General features: G+C 53.6%; 1 protein-coding gene across 1 annotated transcript; it reads right to left on the bottom strand.

Moving 5' to 3' along the window:
• Window positions 1–5,784: 5,784 nt before the first annotated feature.
• On the bottom strand, window positions 5,785–15,998 carry LOC310673793 (uridine-cytidine kinase-like 1). The gene is made up of 15 exons (XM_083432354.1): window positions 15,900–15,998; window positions 15,545–15,738; window positions 14,833–14,939; window positions 14,572–14,742; window positions 12,938–13,009; window positions 12,523–12,712; window positions 11,294–11,355; window positions 10,878–10,894; window positions 9,109–9,207; window positions 8,236–8,329; window positions 7,925–7,987; window positions 7,584–7,706; window positions 7,379–7,486; window positions 6,875–7,031; window positions 5,785–6,405 (listed from the first exon to the last, which is right to left on the bottom strand). Exons 1-15 carry the CDS (start codon window positions 15,953–15,955, stop codon window positions 6,329–6,331), a joined length of 1,590 nt encoding a protein of 529 aa, XP_083288480.1. The 5' UTR covers window positions 15,956–15,998; the 3' UTR covers window positions 5,785–6,328.
• Window positions 15,999–20,733: the final 4,735 nt, after the last annotated feature.

Raw genomic sequence — 20,733 nt, 5'->3', positions numbered from 1 at the left:
CACTGCCAATGTTATGTCGGGTCTTGTCCAACAACTTAAATATAACAGAGAACCCAACAGAGAATGAAACGCTGTTGCATTCTCACATTTTTGCCCTTCTGGTTCATTTTTGTACTGGGTAGTTATAGGAGTGTCAACCTCATTTGCCCTCTCCATTCCATACGTCTTCAGTAACTTTTCGATTTTTTCCTTCTGACTCAGAGAGTAGACACCCTTTTCATTTCTCTGAACCTCTACTCCTAAGTAATTCTGAATCTCTCCCAAATACTTCAGTTTGTATTTGTTACCTAGGCTGTTTATAAACCAAGACACTTGCTTTTGTGCAGTTGTTATTAGACAGATATCGTCAACATACAAAAGTAAATAACAAACACTTCCTTGCACCATTGCTGAATATAAACAGGAATCAGCCAGGCTTTGTTTGAATCCCATCTTTTTCAAAGTTGTGTCTATGCATTCATGCCATAGACGTGCACTTTGGTGTAAACCGTATAGTGCCCTTTGCAGCTTTAACACCATGCTGTCTTTTTCCAGCTCATAACCTGGTATTTGCTGTAAATACACCTCGGCGTCAATAGGAGCATTTAAATATGCTGAGGCAACATCAAAATGATTAACTTTTAACCCTCTCAGACTTGCCATTGCTAAAACTGATTTTACTGTTTCAGCCTTTGCTGTTGGGGCAAACACTTCATCATAATGTATCATTTTCCTTTGTGTAAAGCCCCTTGCCACCAACCTGGCTTTCCTCTGATAACTACCATCAGCCAGCTTTTTCACTTTAAAAACCCACTTACAGCTTATTGGCTTTTTACCTTCAGGCAATTCTGCAGGTACAAACACATTGTTGTTTAGCAGAGAGTTATACTCTGCCTGCATTGCCTTTAACCACGCCTCTTTCTCTAGAGTAGGTAACTCTTGCACTTCTTCAAAGTTTTCTGGTTCAGTTACACAAACCTGGTTTATGGTGGCTGGGAACCCATAACGGTCTGGAGGTTGACCTTTATTACTTCTTGCAGACCTCCTTGGTTCATTAATCTCACCCCCTGGGCTACCTTCAGGACTGCTTTTGGGGTGGATTGACTCTGGAGATTTAACTCCTCCTGTTCCTGTTGCACTTTCTTCTCTCCCCTGCTCCATGCTAGCAGCTGGAGAAAAATGCTCAACCTTTACCTCCTCCCTTTCAGTTTCTCTGGGAGAGCTGCCAACTCTTAGCTTTGTTTCAACTGCCTTATCAGGTACGCTTGGCAGTAAAACTTTTTCTGGCAGCAGGTTTGCATGTATCTTGGGCCAATTTCTTTGCTCATTAAAGCTGGCTGATCGACTATAACTCAAAAGATTTTTATCATCTTCAAACCTGTAGGCTTTTGTACCACTTTCATACCCAAGAAATAGCAACTGCTGTGCCCTTTCCCCACCTTTTCTTCGGTTCTTTACAGGTATGTCAACCCACGCCTTTGTCCCAAAGATTCTCAAATGTTGCAAACTGGGACTTTTGTTATAGAGAATTTTATAGGGTATGTCATCTAGTACCCTTGACCACAAGTGATTCCCAATATAATTCGCGGTCTTGATACCCTCAGCCCAATACTTAATTGGAAGATTTGCATCTGCTAACAATGCTTTCATTTGTGTCTGCAAGACACCTCCCCTACGCTCTGCTACTCCGTTCTCCTGAGGCGTTGCCACATTGGTTAGTCTATGTTTAATCCCTTGGGAACGCAACCAGTTTCTTAGGGAGCTTGCCATAAACTCTCCTCCCCTGTCTGACTGAATAGAACACACCTTTTCGCCAAGTTGCCTTTCTACCCTTCTTACCCAAAACTTCAAAGTTTGGGCAACGTCAGACTTTTGCTTTAATGGATAGACCCAGCCAAATCTAGAATAGTCATCCACTAGGATCAAACAGTACTTGTTATGGGAGACACTTGGTGGAAAAGGACCAGTTACATCAGCATGAATCAACTCCAGTGGTTTTTTGGTTTCTCTCTGGCTTGCTCTTGCTACTGGGCAAGCCCTGCTTTTAACCTCCTTGCAGATATTGCAGTCTAAGTAATTATCACAACTTTTAATGTTTTTCATCCCCCCACACAACTCCAATGTTTTGTTTAGCACCTTATAGCTAGCATGAGCCAGACGCCTGTGCAGGAGATGAATACACATATCATGGGTTGGGACATTTTGCACATTTGCAACCTTAGACTCACACTGCAGTACATACATATTAGTTCTAAGGTTAGCATTTGCCAACACTGCCCCATTTTGCTTTATCTGGCACTGATCTCCCACAAAGTTTACTTCAAAGCCTGCTTTTGCCAAGTCAGGAATGCTCAGGAGATTGTTTTGCAAACTAGGCACACACAACACATTCTTGAATGTGTGTCCCAGCTGTGGGAACACAACCTCCCCCTCACAAACCACATTAGCTTTCTGGCCCGTAGCAAGACTTACATGTTTTTTGTTTGAAGCCCTAGCATCAGTTAGCAATCCTTTCCTTTTACAAAAGGTTTGAGAAGCTCCACTGTCCAGAACCCACAGCTCTTCGTTTTCTTGGCCATCTGCAGACACCCAAGCGGTAGACTCTCTCTGCTGCCTCCTGTGCTTCTGCTGTTTTTGTTGTTTTCTCGGGCAGTCCCGCAGCAGATGTCCACTGGACTTGCAGCAAAAACACCTTTTTACTTTGTTGACCACCGGCTGGTCTGCAGCTACTCCTCCTGGCTGTTTCTCCGGCTCCCGACACCTCTGCTCTTCCCGGCTGTTGTTCCCTCTGGGATGCTCCAACAGCTGGGCTGAGGTCATCTTTCGCTCTGCACGCCTGTCCTCCTCTGCATACAACCGTCCGGTAACGTATTCCAGAGTCAGCTTATCAGTCTCTACAGACTCGAGGGAGTTGACCAGCATATCATAGCTGTCATCAAGGGAACTCAGGACTATAAAGACTTTGTCCTCTTCCCCCACAGGCCTCCCTCTTAAGGCTAGCTCCTGGAAACAGCCTGTTAGGAATTTTAGGTGGTTTACCAGGGAGTCCCCCGGTTTCTTCCGACACCGGTACAGTCTCCTGGTCAGTGTTATCAGTGAGCCAGCTGTCTCTCGCACATGGACAGCCTTGAGCGCATTCCACGCCTCACTTGCCGTCACCTTATCAACTACGTAGACTAGCTGGCTGTCGTCCACTCCAAGGATGATCGTAGCCAAAGCTTTCTCATCCTTTTCTAGCTGGGCCTCTGCTAGTGCCAGCTTTTCATCGTCGTCCTCATCCTCCTCAGGGGGCTGCGGTGGAGTTTCCACCACCTTCCACAGGCCCTCACGCTTGAGGAAGTGTTGCATGCGGACCGACCAGGTGCTGTAGTTCGTGGCCGTGAGCTTCTCCAGCAACACGCCACTTCTGGACTGCTCCATCCCTGCAGCTCACCTCCAGCACCCACGGCTAGATTACTGCCACCTGTACTCTTGCGCAGCGGAAGCGTGCTGGGCCCATAACCCTGTCGCGATTCCTCGCGGCGTTTTTAGCAGAAACGCTTTGAGTCCCAGGTTTTTCCAGTGCAGTCTTTTTGGTGTGAGATATATACAGGTATTTACAAAAACAGTCCATACAGAGTACCTGCTCCTTAAGGCAAACAAATACTCTCCACAACAGCACCACCATAACACAGCACAACCACCACACCCACAGTTAAACAGGCTTTCCTTTTAAAACAGGTGATAGCCAATCACATTAACCCCATTCCTGCTGAGTCACTCTGACCCAGCACTTTACAGAGTATTGCATCATCCTGTTGAAGCCTGCAGACTTACTCAGTATCGTGAATCCCAACAGACACCCCTCTCCTTAAAAATAGGGTTCAATTAAGCTTGTGGAGACAATATATTTTAGAAGATTAGGATAAAATATTTTCTGTATTTTATATTGTGATTTTGTGTTGTTAACCACCCTAAGATCTATGGGTACAGGAAGTCAAACAGCCTAGTTCTCAAACCTTTTTGCTCCCAAATGCCGCAATCCCGGAAGTGTGTTCTAATTTGCGAACGTTCTTTTGGAAGCCTAACATCCGACGGGGCTTCCAATTGGCTGCAGCAGCTTCCTGCAGCCAATCGGAAGCCGCATTTTGGTTTCTGAATGTTTTGGAAGTCGAACGGACTTCTGGGACAGATTCCGTTCAACTTTCAGGATACGACTGTATAATAAAGCAATTTCTCAATGCCTTAGAGTATACAAATCCCAGGAATTAATGTTGGGTCTTTCCTTCCCCTCCAATCTATTATAGTTTTCCTTTTGTATCAGTATGATTGATGTTTTTTGCATTATGTCTTTTTAAAAATTGAGCACCTTGAACTGGGCCTTGAAATGAAACAGGTTCTGAGAGCTCTGCAGGGAACCCCAGGCAGGAATCTTCCGAGTTGTCTTCAAAGGCAGCCTCAACACACTGAAAGAGTCGCCTGGAGGTTTCCCTCCACCATCGCCGGACATTCACTTCCACCCATTTGCCCAATCCTTCTTTAATGCGGGGAGGGGGGAGCCTGAGGTTACTGGACTCCCATCAGACCACCTGCTCAGTACTCAGGGGCAGTGAGAGTCTAGCACCACCAGGGGGATTTCCTGACTTCAATGGGGCGCCTAGTTTTTTTTTAGGACTGCATCATCCAAGTCCTTCACCAGAAAAGCTCTTCTTCTCTTCCATCAGGCTGGAGGCTGACCTTCCTTATAATAAAGGGTATTTTCCCATTGCAGGTATTGGTACACAGGTGTCTGCCCATAAACCTGTGTGCAATCAACTAGTGCGCAGCTGCAAATATGAACATACCAGTGTACTGGAAGAAGCAAAGATGATGAGTTTCGAAGCACTAATTCTTCAACATCAACTTCGTTGAACTGGTCATGTTGTGCGGATGCCTGATTATCAAAGCAACTACTCTATTCTGAACTTAAAAATGGAAATCATAATGCTGGTGGTCAACAAAAGAGGTTTAAAGACTCTCTCAAGGCAAATCTTTAAAAAATGTAGTATAAACACCAACAATTGGGAAACACTGGCCTACGAGCGCTCCAATTGGAGAACAGCCTTGACCAAAGGTGTCCTGGGCTTTGAAGATGCTCAAACTCAGGACGCAAGGAAGAAAGGTGCTAAGAGGAAGGCACACTTGGCAAATCCTCACTGGGATCAACTCCTGCCCAGAAACCTCTGTCCCCACTGTGGAAGGATGTGTGGATCCAGAATTGGCCTCCACAGTCACTTACGGACTCCTTGTTAAAACCGTGTTTATGGAAGACTATCTTACTCGGCTACGAGGGATCGCCAAAGAAGTGATTATCTAAATAATATAATCCATACCCAGAAATGGAGGGAGAAAGCTAGAAAGTCCTCTTGGCTCTTGAGGAGACCCTCCCCAGAGTCTGAAGGGGATTTCAGTGAGGGCAGAGAAGAGTCCAGCCAGTCCCAGAGCCTCAGGTCGAGCTGTGGATAATTTTGGAACTGTGTATCCTTGGAGCGAGCGGCAGAGAGAGCATTTAAAGGGTGCTCCCCCCCCCCGTCCGATTTTCACACTTGTATTATTATATGGTATCACATAATTCTACACAGGAGTCGCCTGTTTTATTATATGGTCTTCTAAATGGGAAGACTGCCATTCAAACTGAGAGTGGCACCTTGAACACGCTGTGCTGAAGGAAGTGACCCCCTTGCCATCTGCCCAGCCGGGGCAAATCTGAACAAGCCCAGAGCCCCCCACCCCCCAGTGTGTTCCCCTCTGCAGACCCTCCTTCCATCAACTGAAAAAGGGGAGAAGCAGGAGCCACTCTTGGTCTTTATTATCACGTACAAAAGCAAAGAAGGCAGATCCGTACAGTACTTGGAGAAAGAGGTCCAGGAAGGCAGGCAGGCTTAGGCGAAGGACGGGGGTGGGAGAGGAGGACCCCCCCCCAGGCCTCTGGAGTGCAGCTCCACCTGCCTGTGGAGGCATGAGAAAGGGAGGGTGCCATGGCCCGCTGGCTCCGAGGGCAAGAGGCGGCCAGGGATGTTTCCTGCACAGCCCGGCTGGCCCTGAGCCCGGCAGCACAGGGGGAGTCATGGGGGGGGGGGTCCCGAGGACAGGATGTAGCAGGGGGGTCCCTTCGAGCTGGCGGACCTCACTGCAGCCACTCTAGCCCCGGGTGGGCCAGCAGCCAGAGCACTGGCGAGGAAGAAAGGACCCCAATAAATATGGAGATGGAGGGCAGTGGCGGCGGCAGCACTCTCCCCTCCCCGGGAGAAAAGCATGCAGTCCCAGCAGCGCCCACAAGGTCTGGCGGCGCAGGGGGTCCAGCTCCCTCCTGTCGAAAAGCGAGGCCAGCTCAGCAGTCCATGCAGTCTCCCTCGTACCAGGAGGGCAGGGCGCTGTCGGTGCCAAAGTATCTGTCGCCGAAGTTCCCTGAGGAAAGGCAAGTCGCAGGGGTCACAGAGGCAGGCGAGGGAGGAGAACGTCAGCAGAGGCGGCTGGATCAGGCCCAAGGGGGGGCATCCAGCCTCTTGTTCTCCCCAAACGCCCCCAAAGAACCCAGGAATCTAGATGTGGAGGTGCCATGAGGACGTAAGAAACGTCTGCTGGGATCAGACCAGTCCAACATCCTGTTCTTACAGCAGCCGACCAGACACCCGTTATGGGAGCTAGCCTGCCAGCAGGACCCAAGCACAAGAGTTCTCTCCCCTCCCACAAGGGATCTGGCAACACCGCCCTTCGGGGAACCGTAGAACTCCCTCCCAGGGCAGCAGCTTCTTTCTCTGACAGGGAACAGAGCCCCCCCCCCCACACACACCTTGAGCTGGTTCTGCCCCTCCAGGGGAAGTGGGGGCCGCTCAGGAGCAGGGGATGCCCCCCCCCCAGCAGAGCTCTTGCTCACCAATGCCTGGAATGATGTGGAACTCCTCGCTGACCCTCTTGTCCACGGCTGTGGTGATGATGCGCACCCGGGGGAAGGCGTAGGCGACCGAGTGGACCCCCATCTCGGCCATCAGCAGGGAGAGCAGGAAGATCCGGTCCTCCTGGACATCGTGGTCCTGAGGCAGAGAGACACCGAGTTGAAAGGGACCCCCAGGGGTCCTCTAGACCTGCTGCCTCCAGTGCAAACATCACTTGGAGGGCAGTGCCAGCAGCCAAGCGGGCCCCAAACTGTGTCTGGCACACCTCCGTCCTGCAAGGCAGGGGGCTGGACTAGATGCCTCAAGGGGGCCCCTGCCAACTCTGATTCTAGGCTGGCATTCATAACGCTCTCCCCGTCGCCTGCCTGCCCTCCCACAACAACACAGGCAAACACTAAGGCATGCTTGTTCCTGGGCCCTGAGCAGCCCCACGCAGGGGTCCCGGCCCCACAAGCTCCCCCCTGCGCCAGGGTCTCCCCACACACCAGCAGCACTCGGATGGCCATCATGGCTGCCGCCCCCGTGGAGACCGTGCTGTCCATCAGGATGACGTAGTCCTCGCTGATCTCCTTGGGGAGCCGGAGGTAGTGCAGCTGCAAGAGGAGGAGGGGGGGGAAGGGGGCGCAGGTCAGTCTTAGCCGTGGGGAGAGGCGGCCCCTGCCCTCCCGCCAGCCCCCTCCCCTTCGCTACCTCTGGCTCCCCCGTGTTGTGGTTGGTCTGGATGAGGATCTTGCCCAGGCGAATGTCCTTGCAGACGGCCGTCAGAGCCTGCTCCATTGTCTCTCCCGCCCGCAGGATGGAGACGCCGGTGATCTGGGAGAGGAGGAAGCAGAGGAACTCAGCGCCCGGCACAGGATCGTCCCTGCCCTCCGTCCAATGGGGAGAAGCCCACAGCTCGGCAGCACAAGGGCTCCGGCCAAAGACCCAGCAGCAGCAGCTCCTGCGGAAAGGCCCTGCGCATTGGCTGCCGGCCAGAGTCATCTCCCACCCAGCGGAGCCCGAGACCCTTCCGTGCGTGGAGCGTGACTCACCCGCTGCCGATGGAACCGCTTCCCCTCGTAGACCGTCCCCTGCGGCGTCTCGACCGTCACCGGCTGCAAAAGGCCACGGAAGACAAGGGTGGGCGGGAGGCGGAAGAGCCCGGCAGGCTCTTGGGCGTTGCCCGCCAGGGGAGCTGCCAACCTGCCAGCCAGCCATCATGCCCACCCACCCTGGGAGTGGCTGTGCCGCCTCCAGGGGCTCCTGTGGCATGCTGAATGCCAGACCTGGAAGTGGACGGGTCTCCCAAGGGCCATTTAGTCCACCCCTGCCATGCAGCAATGGGAGCAGGAGGCGCACGCACCTTGAGGGGCAGGAAGGAGAGGGCATGCTCAATCAGCAGGCGCATGAGGCGCTTGGAGTAGAAGATGAACTCGTCCCGGGTGGTCTCCTTATTCCTGAGGGGGAAAGCAGAGGCGGGGGAGGTGGGGGGAGAAGGCAGGATTGGCACAGCGTCAGAATCAGAGAACTGTAAGGGACCCCCAAGGAGCCTCTAGTCCAGCCCCCACAATGCTAAGAGCGGCAGCTGAAGCTTCCCTAAAAAGTGTCCATCTTGCGGGAGGATCTGCAGCCAAATCGCAGGTTGCATGGCGGCTAGATAGTCCCAGACAGGGGTCTCTATGGGGGCGTCTCCTCCAAACCTTTCTGGCAGGAAGGGAACCATAGAAACCATCTCCACCACACGCCCTTTTTCCTACCTGTGATGAGGAAGGATGTTTCTTTGCTCTCCTCCAGAAAGCAATCTCCAGTTGGATCGGAATATTTGTGGCGTCTAAGGATTATTGCCTGCCTGATTTTCGTCACTGAAATTGTTGAATCCTGGCAAGACTATGATGTGAGTAAACCTTATTTTTTTCTTACTTAGTCTGAGTGACTCTTTTTTTGTTAAGAGGGAGAATATAACCCAAATCTGCCTAAAGCATCCTTGGATATCATAGTTGTTCTACAAAGTTATGCAAGCGTGTCCTAATAGTTTTCAGAAGCGGATAGATAGCGATTTTCAATTCTACTGAAATAGGTATTTGTGTTCTCACAAGTGAAAGGATCATTACTAGATAAAAGATCCTCTCCTACCACACACCCAACCTCTGCTTCAAAACCTCCGTCGAAGGAGGAAGCGTAGATTCCCCTGCCCCCTAACCCCGCCCTCTCAGACCTTGCCCCCCCCCCCCAGTACCTGATGATGGTGTGCATCCCGCGGACCTGGGGTGTGCTGTCCAGGACACTGAGGGTCTTTGGCAAGGGCTGTCCCTGGTGGGCCGAGGCCAAGGCTGCTCTGTGCAGGAGGAGGAGGAGGAGGAGGAAGTTGAGAGCTCACCTGCAAGGGGTCGGCTGGCCGGCTGCAGGACAGGGGCAGCTGCTCCCCATGCAGTTCCGCCTCACCTGGCTCACAACCCTCAATTCCCTGACCAGGGGGGAAAGTGGGGCCACCCCATTGCACCTCAAAGAACCCCCCCTTACTGTTCCCACTCTAGGGAGTTCTTGGATAATCCCCCTGCCACTGGAAGTCCAAATTCCCAGCCCCTCCACCCCCGGCCAGCGCTAGAATTTCTCCAGGCGCATTTTGCACCTGGCCGTCGGCCACTTGCGACCAAGTGAAGATGCCCGGGCACCAGGATGCCGCCAGACATCACCACTGCCTGGAGGTGCCTGCCTGGGGGATCTTGGGTCTGGACTGTTTTCACACTCCAGCAACACATCCTGCAGAATTCTACCAGCTACATTTTATCTGCACAATGAGAATGAATTTCAGGAACCAAAGACATATTGAAAAAGACAACTTTCAAGCCGCCTGGTCCCCAAATGGCAACTGGACATTCAGTTTTGGCAACTGCAACCTTAGTTTACGGAGCCTTTTGGTGCCAAGCAGGCCAAGGGGGCTGCCCTCGTCTCCCAGCAGGGAGGGGGCTCCTTGCCACACTGCACTACTCTGCCAGAGGGTGAAGAAGGCTCCTGCCTGCCCCCCGTCCCTGGGGTCCTCTCCCAGAAGAGTCAGGCGCACTTTGTCCCTCTTCCCCTCCACCAGCTCCGCTCTGCCCCTCCTCTCCCCACACCCCGCCCCACTCAGAACAAGACACAGGGGAGGGGCGGGAGGCGCAGCGGGGAAGAGCCAAATGAGACCAAGTGTCCTCACATATGCCAGCGCAGCTTCCTCTGGTGAAGACGCCCAGGCCCAGCGGGGAGGGAAGGAAGAGAGACAGACAGACAGACAGACAGACAGGGTGTTAGGGAGGAGGGCAGCGAGGGCAGCGGCTTCCTGCCAGGTGCAGGGGGGTGGCAGGAGGGGGAGAGGAGGAGGAGTGCCCCACAGGACCCAGGCGGGCGAGGGGGCAGCCGACATCTCCCCCTGCACCCCACTGCAGAAGGGCCCAGAGCAGCTCCTCCCCCTCTCTCCCCCCTCCAGCAGCCAGGAAGGACAAGGCAAGGCAGGGGAGAACGTTGCTCTGGTGCTTGCAGGTCTTGGGCGAGATAAAGCGACTAAGAAATTTAGCCGACAAACAGGTAATCGTACGTAGAATCTAGTCCAGTCCCCTGCAATGCAGGGTCCACACAGATGCTGCCACCCAGCAAGCAGGGTTCAAAGAGCAGGGAGGGGGGCTGGCGAAGCAGAAGCGCCCTAAAGAGGGCTGGAGCTCCCCCAGGAATGCAAAGGGGAAGCCTATCAGCAGCCCCACCAAAGACAAGCAGGCGGAGGGGACTTGCTCCCCGAGGGAACCAGCCAGAAAGGCCTGGCAGCACAACGCAGCCCCAGTAAGTGGTCTAGCCCCCTCCCCAGACAACCTGCACCCCCTCCTTGCCTTCTCCCCCCCCCCCGGCTGCAGGGCCCAGCCCTCCCCCCTGCTTCCTCGTGGCTGGCTTGCTGAGTGGCTGGGAAAGTACCAGGAAGGGGGTTGGGGGGGGGGAGGCGAGGGTCCAAGCTCTGCTCCTTCAGGGCCGCCGTCATACCTGACCGTGATTTCGCGCTGAGCGGTGGCAGGAGTGGCCCACAGCGGGAGGCAGCAGAGTCATTATGGGGGGGGCGGGGGGAGGTGGAGAGAAACACAGAACAGCCGTCACTGCACACCCCCAGCTCTGCCCCCCCCCCAGGCTTCCCATCTCCCAACCCCAGGCCCAGTCACTGGGGGCAGCTCAGCGCGGGACTGAGCCTCGTTCAGGGGGCACCTGCCCAGGGTTTCGGGACCAGGCCGAGACCAGAGGGTCACCCAGTGAGGAGAGCAGGGCAGACCGAGGTGCCAAGAAGCGGGTGATGAGAAGAAGGAAGAGTGACCGCACGGGGCTGTGGACCACCCAGCAGCAGTGGAGACAGGTCCCCACCCCCACCCCATGCTGCCCCAAAGCCCCCCCCCCCCCGACCTCCTCACCTTCTCCAGCTGGCTGTGCACATGCTGGACAATCAGATCCAGAGCCACAAAGTTCTCCCCACCTGGAGAAACAGCAAAGGGGGAGGAGAGGAGCCTGTCAGAAAGACTTTGGCTCTGGCACTTTCTCCTCTGGGAAGCTGAATGCCGGGAGATCCAAGGCAGATAAAAGAAAAGGACTCCTTCCCACAGGGCCCAGTAGACTATGGAACTCCCTTCCACAGGAGGCAGCGATGGCTACCAACCTAGACAGCTTTAAAAGAGGAGAGGCCCTGGGCACCAGCTTAGACCATGCTTCCAAGTGGTGTGAAGCAATGGAGAAATGGCTAAAGGGGAGAGAGGTCGGCTCCTTTGCCCACGTGGCATCTTGGCCCGGCCCCTTCTCCTTCCCGGGATACCAGGACATCTTGAGTTCCTGCTTCCACAATCCCAAGACGCTTTGCAGACGGGCTCCTAAATATTCTGAAATGCCTACAGTGACCTTCTGGCCCCTGCTGGCCACACCAGAGGGTCCTGCCCAGCACATGAACCGGTTCTGTTTGGCTCAGATATTAGATCAATCCTTGGTGAAGCTCCCAGAGATTTTTCAGGTCTCCTATGATTGGGGGGGGGGGGGAATGGTTTTGTAAAGTATTGCGGTACCCAACTGGCAGATACTTTATATAATGCAGTTGAGAGCTCTCTCCTTTACAGCAGTTATCTCCACACTGCGGGTACAGAGAGTGGGCCAGGGGCTCATTCTGTTCTCCCAGGGGCCACTTTGAGACGCCCACATGCAGGAGATGAGAATGAGCCCCCCCCCCCCCAGGATCTCCAGCCAAGGTGTATTCAGGGGCAGGGGGCCTCTGTTCCACAGCCAACTCATCTAGGTGCCACGGAGAGCCTGACCTGCCCCCCCCCATGCCTTTGCCTGATCCTCATTTAGACCCACCCCAGTTGGAGGCCTCAACACGCCTTGCAGAAACCTAGCAGAGGTTTAATGCTGAATTCCACCTTCAAGGTTTGAGTGGTGGCAGCTGCAAAGTGGGATTGGTGACTCCTGTGCAAAGAACCAAGAGCAGGAAGGAGTGCAGCAGCCAGCCTGAACACAGAGGGAGGGGGGTCCAGGGGATAAAGATCCTGCCCACCCAGACCTCCCCCCTTTCCAGAGGAATCTCCCAGTGTCCCCCAACGCCCTCCTGGGACACAGGGAACAAAGCCGCCTCCTGCGCAGGCCCTGTGGGCCTCCTCACCTCGCGGCACCACAATGTCCGCCGCCTGCATGGTGGGCTCAATGTACTGCTCAAAGGCTGGCTTCACAAACTTGCTGTACTGCTTGATGACGCCGGCCACTTCTCGCCCGCGCTCCATGATGTCCCTCTTCAGGCGCCGCACCAGCCGAATGTCCGAGTCGGTGTCCACAAACACCTTCATGTCCAGGAGCTGCAGGAGTCGCGAGGAAGAGGGCGGGAGGCTCAGGCCTCTGTGGAGAGGCCTCCCCCTCTGACCAGCCCAAATGTGGGTCCCGGGGAGGCAGCCTCCTGAATGGGGCTCCCACAAAGGAGACACGTTTGGGATACAGACACCCAAAGAGACCCCCACCCAGCTCCTCTCCCACCACAGGGCCTGTAAGGTAGCCCCTGCCTGGAGCAGCCCCTCTCTCCATACCTGTAGGAGCTCCTTGTTGGCAAAGGCCAGGATCCCTTCAAACACAATCACATTGGCCCCATAGATGGTTTTCTGCAGAGAGAGGAGGAAGGATGCATCAGACTAACCGGGAAGCACCCAGCACCCCTACGAACCTCGGAAGAGCCGGCTGGATCAGGCCATATGGGGGCCCATTGACTGCAGCATCCGGTTCTCACTGTGGCTCAACAGCTGAGGGAAACCCACAAGCAGCACACGGCCCTCCTGGGGTTTCCATTGAGAAGCCCGGCTGCCTCCATCCTGGCTAGTAGCCACGGACAGCCCTCCCCTCCGTGAATTTGTCCCACCCTCTTTTCAAGCCACCCAGGAGATGGTCTCCTGGCCTCTTCCAGGCTGGAAGGCAACCTCTCTCTCCCAAGAGAGCCCAGACTCAGTCCCACCAGCTGCCTCCTGGGCCTTGCCGTCCCACATACACCTGGGTCCCAAAGGGGCAAAGAGCCCCCCCAGGGAAAGCCGCACATGGGAGTGTGCACATTCCCTCACCCCTACAGACACCCACACAAAAAGAGTTGGCGCACCATCCTTGGGGAGATATTCATTGAAAGGGGTGGGCAGCCTCTGCTACTGATTTCAAAACAAAAGCGGCTCTGCTTGGCATGTCTTCCCTCCGTATGCCTGACAGATCCGTCCTCTGCTCTCAAACCCCCACCGCTCACCCACCCCCAGAAGATGTCCCTACAACACCAACAGACAAGGCCTGTTTTGTGTTCTCTTCAGGGATCTCAGGCTGCTGAGCGTTTACCCTCCCGCTGAGCACTCAATAATATGCTGTCCATCCAACCAAAAAAGCAACTTTCTGCAGACCAGAATCTCCTCTTCTACCAGTTTAACACACACACCTCCAGCTCCAGCCAGGATCTACAGACACCCACACTCCTTTGGGACCATGATGAACTATAATTCAAGACAGTCACTTTGATTTTATCATCGTATTTTGACTTTAGTCATATGCCACCTTCGAAGGATTTGTATCCTCAAAGGCAGGAAATAAATAAATTACCATAGATCAGTGAAAGGAGAGAGGGGCAATGCCAGGATGACGATCACACATAGAGGAGCCTTCCCAGAGGCCGCAGCCCAGAAGAAGAGCTCCCTTCCTCACCCTAAGTGGGCTTCAGAAGCAACACAAAGTCTGGGAATTCAGCGTTTTGTAGCTGGGCCCAAGCAGGGCTGCAGCAGTGGCCTGTTTTTAACAAATGCGTTTCAGCGTCTCTTTCACAGGCTGACAGAGGCAACAGCAGACAGACACAGATGGGGGACACGGCTGTAAGGGACCAGAGCAGCAGGAAGACAGCAGCACACCTTGGCAGTGCCTCAGGGACACCACCCACCTGCAGAGCTGTCTTTTGGTTCAAAACAGCCCTGACTGCAGAAACGCTGCTTCTGCTCCCTGCTTCCCCTCACAAATTGACTTCAGATTCAGGTAAACGCAAGCAAACTGTGCCACTCCTTGCAGCTGTGGAATACAGCGCAGGTCCCTTTGTGGCTCCTGCCCAGCCTCACGGAGGACGGCTCCTTTGGGCCTTGAGGGAATGACGCAGCAAAGACTGAGGGAGGGGGCCTCAGTTCCCTCTTCCCAGTCTCGCCCCACATACCCACTCCTTGCTCCGGCTGTGCGTGGTGAAGTCGTAGACGGGCACTTTGACACTTTTGCCCTCCTTGAGCTTCCGTAAGACGCTGATCAGCAGGTCAAAGTCAAAGGCATCGGGGTGGTCAAAGTTGTACTCGTTGCAGGCAGCCAGCTGCTGCTGGTCCTTGTTCAGCACCTGGGAGAGCGCAGGGGGAGGGAGGGGCGTATCAGAGAGGCAGAGGGGAACCAGATCTGGGCTTGGAGCTGGGCAGGAGACCCCACCCACCTTGTAGAAGCTGTCCATGGAGAGCAGCACCACCCAAGGCACATCCAGGGCTTCGATGATCTTGTTGGCCACCGTGGTCTTGCCCGAGGCACTTCCACCACACAAGCCTGAGAGAGAGGGAGGACCGTGAGATACCGGGAGCCTTCAGCCGAGGGGCCCAGCTGCAGAGGGCAAGCCAAGAGGCTCTGGTGGCCTTGCAGGGGGGGGTGATCCAAGACCAGCTCTTCCGCGGCACAAGAGCCACATCTCAGCCCAAGGCAAGAGGGAGAGAGCTGCACACACAGAATCAAGAGAACTGTAGTGCTAGAAGGACCCCCAAGGGTCATCTAGCCCAACCCTCTGCAATGCATGAGGCACCTTTCCCACCCAAGGAAAGGGCGTTCTGACGTCATCTGTGCCGCTCTGACTGCCAGGAAGCAATCGGGTGACTCAGCAGGCAAGAGGGAACAAAGGGAGGGGGAAGACCCCCGAAAAGAGCTACCCCCCTGCCCCCTCCCCTGCAGGCAAATGCAGGAAGCACTGGGCGGGGTCTCCCATCCCTCCAGCCCCCCTCCTTGTCCTCAGGCGGCCCCCAGCCCCCTCCCCCTGCGGAAGGCGCCCCCGCAACAGACGGCGCCCCAAAGCCCAGCAGGTGCTGCAATTGCGAGGGCGGCCCGCTTGGGCTTGGCAGCCCCCTCCGTGGGCGCCGGACGCCTGGGTCCCCCCCGCTCACCGATGACGAAGGCCTCCTTGAAGGGGGTGCCGGTCTCGTTGTACCAGGGCGGGCGGCCGGCCGTGTAGATGGTGCGCTTGCTGGTCCGCAGCAGCGGCGGCTCCGTCTTGGACTGGCTCGTGGTCCGTTTCCGCGGCGAGAGCGACGGCGTCAGCGGCGGGCGGCACACCAGGCTGTCCAGGGCGGGGGCTCCGCTGCGCCGGGAAGGAGAAGGGCGCCTCTGAGCATGGGCAGAGCGCCGCGCCCAAGCGGCGGGCGGCGTGCCTCTGAGCCCGGGCAGAGCGCCCTGGGCCCCTCCGGGGAAGGGGAGGCCTGCCGCCCTCCGCCCGTCCCGCCCGCCCCTCGCCCGCCTCACCTGCCGCCGAGCCGCCCTCCCGCCCGAGCCGCCTCAGCCTCAGCCTCAGCCGCCATCTTGGCCGCCTCGCGCCGCTCTTCCAGCGCCGGCAGCCGCAAAGCCTGCCGGGAGGCGCGCAGGGCGACGTAGCGGACGTCATCGGCGGCGCCCGCTCTTCCTCCCTCCGCGAAACTACCATTCCCGTCAGGCACCGCGCGCGCGGAGAGAATAGAGGCGAGAAAGAGTAGAGCAGCCCTCCCGCGGTCCGAATGGGGCAATTCCGGACTCCAGTCGGGGGATCTGATTCCGACCGTGTCCTCGTCGGGGCTGGGGGGGGGGGGGAGTGTGGCCTAATGGTTAGAGTGCCGGTATTGGCTCTGGGGAAATCAGGGTTCGAATCCCCCCCACTCGGCCGTTATTGATCTTCTCTTATTGATTTAATTTGTATGCCGCCTTTCCATCAAAGATCCCAGGGCGACTTACAACAGAAAAGCTCCCGGGCCCGTCCTCGTCTTGCCTCTCAGCCTGACCTCCCTTTGCAGGGGGGCTGCGAGGATGAAATGAGGGTGAGGATCTGAGAGATCAGGGTTCGAATCCCCACTCACTGAGAGAGAAACCTGGCCATTGAAACTGCCCAGGCGGAGAACCAACTTTTGTTGGTTATCATGGAATGCATGTTATACCGCAAGGGCGGCATAGAAAATTAATAATAATAATAATAATAATAATAATAATTCTTCACAGGGCCGTTGTAGGGATTAATTAAGGAGAGGGGGAACCATGTGCACCACCTCCAGCTCCAAGGACATAAAAGGAAGGAAGGAAGGAAGGAAGGTGCCGAGAGAGGAGCCCCTCCCTGCGATTCCCAACCCAGGGGAGGAAAATCGGTCTCCTGCTTACACCCCCCCCCAAAAAAAAAGTGCTCGGCACTGGGCGAGGCTCCTGTTTCAAGGCGCGCCCAGGAAGTGTGTTTCTTTGTGGCTGATTAGCTGCTCTCCCTAATCAGACACGGGGGAATGATTAATGGACTTCAATGTCTGTACACTAATGCGCGAAGCATGGGAAATAAACAAGATGAGCTTGAGCTCTTGGTACAGCAAACTAAATATGACATAATAGGCATCACTGAAACCTGGTGGGATAAGTCCCACAATTGGAATGTAATAATGGAGGGATACAATCTATTTCAGAGAAACAGACCAGACAAGAAAGGAGGAGGAGTGGTGTTATATGTCAGGGATGTGTATACCTGTGAAGAGATCCAAGATTTAGAACCTCAAAGCCAAAATTAAGGGAGAGAAGAATAACAGTGACCTCATTGTGGGAGTTTACTATAGATCCCCAAGCCAAATGGAGGACATAGATGATGCCTTCCTGGAACAGATGGCCAAGCATGCAAAAGGAAGGGAGATAGTAGTAATGGGGCACTTCAATTACCCGGATATTTGTTGGGTGTCAAACTCAGCCAAGAGCATAAGGTCAAACAGATTCCTCACTGGCCTTGCAGACAACTTCATTGTCCAGAAAGTGGGAGAAGCAACAAGAGGAACAGCCATTTTAGATCTGGTCCTAACCAATGTTGATGACCTGGTTAGTGGGGTAGAAGTGGAAGGATCATTAGGCGCGAGTGATCATGCTCTTCTGAAGTTTACTATACAGCGGAAAGGAGCAGCCAAGCATACTAGGACTCAATTTCTTGACTTTAAGAAAGCCGACTTCATAAAACTTAGGGAAGTGCTGGGTGAGATCCCATGGACAGTAATACTAAAAGGAAAGGGAGTTCATGATGGCTGGGAGTTTGTTAAGAGGGAGATAGTAAAAGCACAACTTCAGGCAATACCAATGAGGCGGAAACATGGAAGGTGCCTAAAGAAGCCAGGGTGGCTATCTAAAGAACTTTTAACTGAGTTAAGATTAAAAAAGGATGTGTACAAAAAATGGAAAAGGGGGGAAACCACCAAAGAGGAATTCAAACAAATAGCCAGCACGTGTAGACACAAAGTCAGAAAAGCTAAAGCACAGAATGAACTCAGGCTTGCTAGAGAGGTTAAAAGCAACAAAAAAGGCTTCTATGGGTATGTTCGTAGCAAAAGGAAGAACAAAGAAACAGTGGGGTCACTCAGAGGAGAAGATGGTGAAATGCAAACAGAGGACACAGAAAGGGCTGAACTCCTCAATGCCTTCTTTGCCTCAGTCTTCTCCGATAAAGAAAACAATGCCCGACCTGAAGACTTTGGAGCAAATGATTCAGCAGAGGAAACACAGCCCAGAATAACTAAGGAGATAGTACAAGAATACTTGGCTAGTTTAGATGTATTCAAGTCTCCAGGGCCAGACGAACTGCATCAAAGAGTATTAAAAGAACTGGCAGATGTGATCTCAGAACCACTGGCAGTCATCTTTGAGAATTCCTGGAGAACAGGCGAAGTCCCGGCAGACTGGAGGAGGGCAAATGTTGTCCCTATTTTTAAAAAGGGGGAAAGAGAGGACCCAAATAATTATCACCCAGTCAGTCCGACATCAATACCAGGGAAGAATCTGGACCAGATCATTAAGCGAACAGTCTGTGAGCACCTAGAAAGGAATGCTGTGATCACCAATAGTCAGCATGGATTTCTGAAAAATAAGTCATGTCAGACTAACCTGATCTCGTTTTTTGACAGAATTACAAGCCTGGTAGATGAAGGGAACGCAGTGGATGTAGCCTACCTTGATTTTAGCAAGGCATTCGACAAGGTGCCCCATGATATTCTTGGAAATAAGCTGGTAAAATGTGGTCTTGACTATGCTACCACTCAGTGGATTTGTAACTGGCTGACTGACCAAACCCAAAGGGTGCTCATCAATGGTTCCTCTTCATCCTGGAGAAGAGTGACTAGTGGGGTGCCACAGGGTTCTGTCTTGGGCCCGGTCTTATTCAACATCTTTATCAACGACTTGGGTGATGGACTCAAGGGCATCCTGATCAAATTTGCAGATGACACCAAACTGGGAGGGGTGGCTAACACCCCAGAGGACAGGATCACACTTCAAAATGACCTTGACAGATTAGAGAACTGGGCCAAAACAAACAGGATGAATTTTAACAGGGAGAAATGTAAAGTATTGCACTTGGGCAAAAAAAAATGAGAGGCACAAATACAAGATGGGTGACACCTGGCTTGAGAGCAGTACATGTGAAAAGGATCTAGGAGTCTTGGTTGACCACAAACTTGACATGAGCCAACAGTGTGACGCGGCAGCTAAAAAAGCCAATGCAATGCTGGGCTGCATCAATAGGAGTATAGCATCTAGATCAAGGGAAGTAATAGTGCCACTGTATTGTGCTCTGGTCAGACCTCACCTGGAGTACTGTGTCCAGTTCTGGGCACCACAGTTCAAGAAGGACACTGACAAACTGGAACGTGTCCAGAGGAGGGCAACCAAAATGGTCAAAGGCCTGGAGACGATGCCTTATGAGGAACGGCTAAGGGAGCTGGGCATGTTTAGCCTGGAGAAGAGGAGGTTAAGGGGTGATATGATAGCCATGTTCAAATATATAAAAGGATGTCACATAGAGGAGGGAGAAAGGTTGTTTTCAGCTGCTCCAGAGAAGTGGACATGGAGCAATGAATCCAAACTACAAGAAAGAAGATTCCACCTAAACATTAGGAAGAACTTCCTGACAGTGGGAGCTGTTCGACAGTGGAATTTGCTGCCAAGGAGTGTGGTGGAGTCTCCTTCTTTGGAGGTCTTTAAGCAGAGGCTTGACAACCATATGTCAGGAGTGCTCTGATGGTGTTTCCTGCTTGGCAGGGGGTTGGACTCGATGGCCCTTGTGGCCTCTTCCAACTCTAGGATTCTATGAAGTCTGCCTTGCATTTGACTTCTTTGTTCCTTTGTGGGGCGACGCTGCTTCCCGCCATGGAAGGAAGGCTGTCTCCGCCTCGCAGCAAGGCCTTCTTGGCGGTGGCCCCTCTCCGCTACTCGCTCACTTCCTTGTATCTCCCGCACGACCTTCTAGTTCTGCCGGGCGCTGACGCACAGCGATCCCCTGCTCCAAGGCTGGGGGGGGGGGCGGATCTGGCGGCCCTCTCGGGTGTGCGGTGCCAGAGGGCCCGCCAAACCCTGGGATCTCCTTAAACCGTCATATGGGATCCTTATAATATAGCATGTATATCTCATGTATAGTTTCTGTTGTTATTAGTATTATTATTATTTACATGTCTTCGTGACTTTACTTGTGGAAATGACTCAGAGCGACGCGCGGATACCACAGAAAGACTAAAACCAATTAAAACAAAACCGCATCTAGATAAATAAAAGGCAGGTATCGTCATGTATCCATGTATATTGATGCATTTGGTATGTATTATGTAGCATAACTTCATTGTACGATCATTTCTTTTTGGTTAGTTTTGGTGTTTTTCTCTGGAAGCGTGCATCACATTTAATTGAATTTCTTATCATAATGTTTCATCTTTGATCAGGTGGTTTGTAAATGGATACTTTTTGGTGGGGGAACAAGCTGTCTTTTGCACCAGGCATCACCCCTGGACGGGGGCAGAGACCCCCCCCTTTCTCTTTTGGGCCATTCCTCTCTCTCCCTTCCTCTTTCGCGAGGGGGCGCCTGCTTCGTGGCCGAAGGAGGCCTTACCCTCGCCTACCTCGCAAGGTTGTTGTGAAGGCAAAGTGTGCATACAGGTAAGTATATAATGAAACGATTTCTATTGCCTTTTTCTTGGTCTGCATTTTGGTTTTACGCGTTGGCGAAGCGCAGGAGGGATATTGCCGGCTGGGAGAAATGGCAGGTTGAGGGTATGTGGCTGGGAAATCTTGCCCCGGGACAGCCCTGTGAGGTGGTCCACTGACAGGA

Source organism: Podarcis tiliguerta, assembly GCF_965153285.1.
Source record: "Podarcis tiliguerta genome assembly, chromosome: 3".
Classification (NCBI taxonomy): domain Eukaryota; kingdom Metazoa; phylum Chordata; class Lepidosauria; order Squamata; family Lacertidae; genus Podarcis; species Podarcis tiliguerta.
The sequence above is the reverse complement of the archived record's forward strand: the minus strand, read 5'-3'. Positions and strand labels throughout refer to the sequence as shown.

Bases quoted from the DNA above. Each gene is read 5' to 3' on its own strand.
- LOC310673793 (XM_083432354.1), bottom strand. From the start codon at position 15,955: ATGGCGGCTGAGGCTGAGGCTGAGGCGGCTCGGGCGGGAGGGCGGCTC. The intron at 8,330-9,108 runs GTACTGGGGGGG...TTTCCCCCTCAG, and splicing joins GGGATGCACACCATCATCAG to GAATAAGGAGACCACCCGGG. The intron at 7,707-7,924 runs GTGAGTCACGCT...CTCCTCTCCCAG, and splicing joins AGCGGTTCCATCGGCAGCGG to ATCACCGGCGTCTCCATCCT.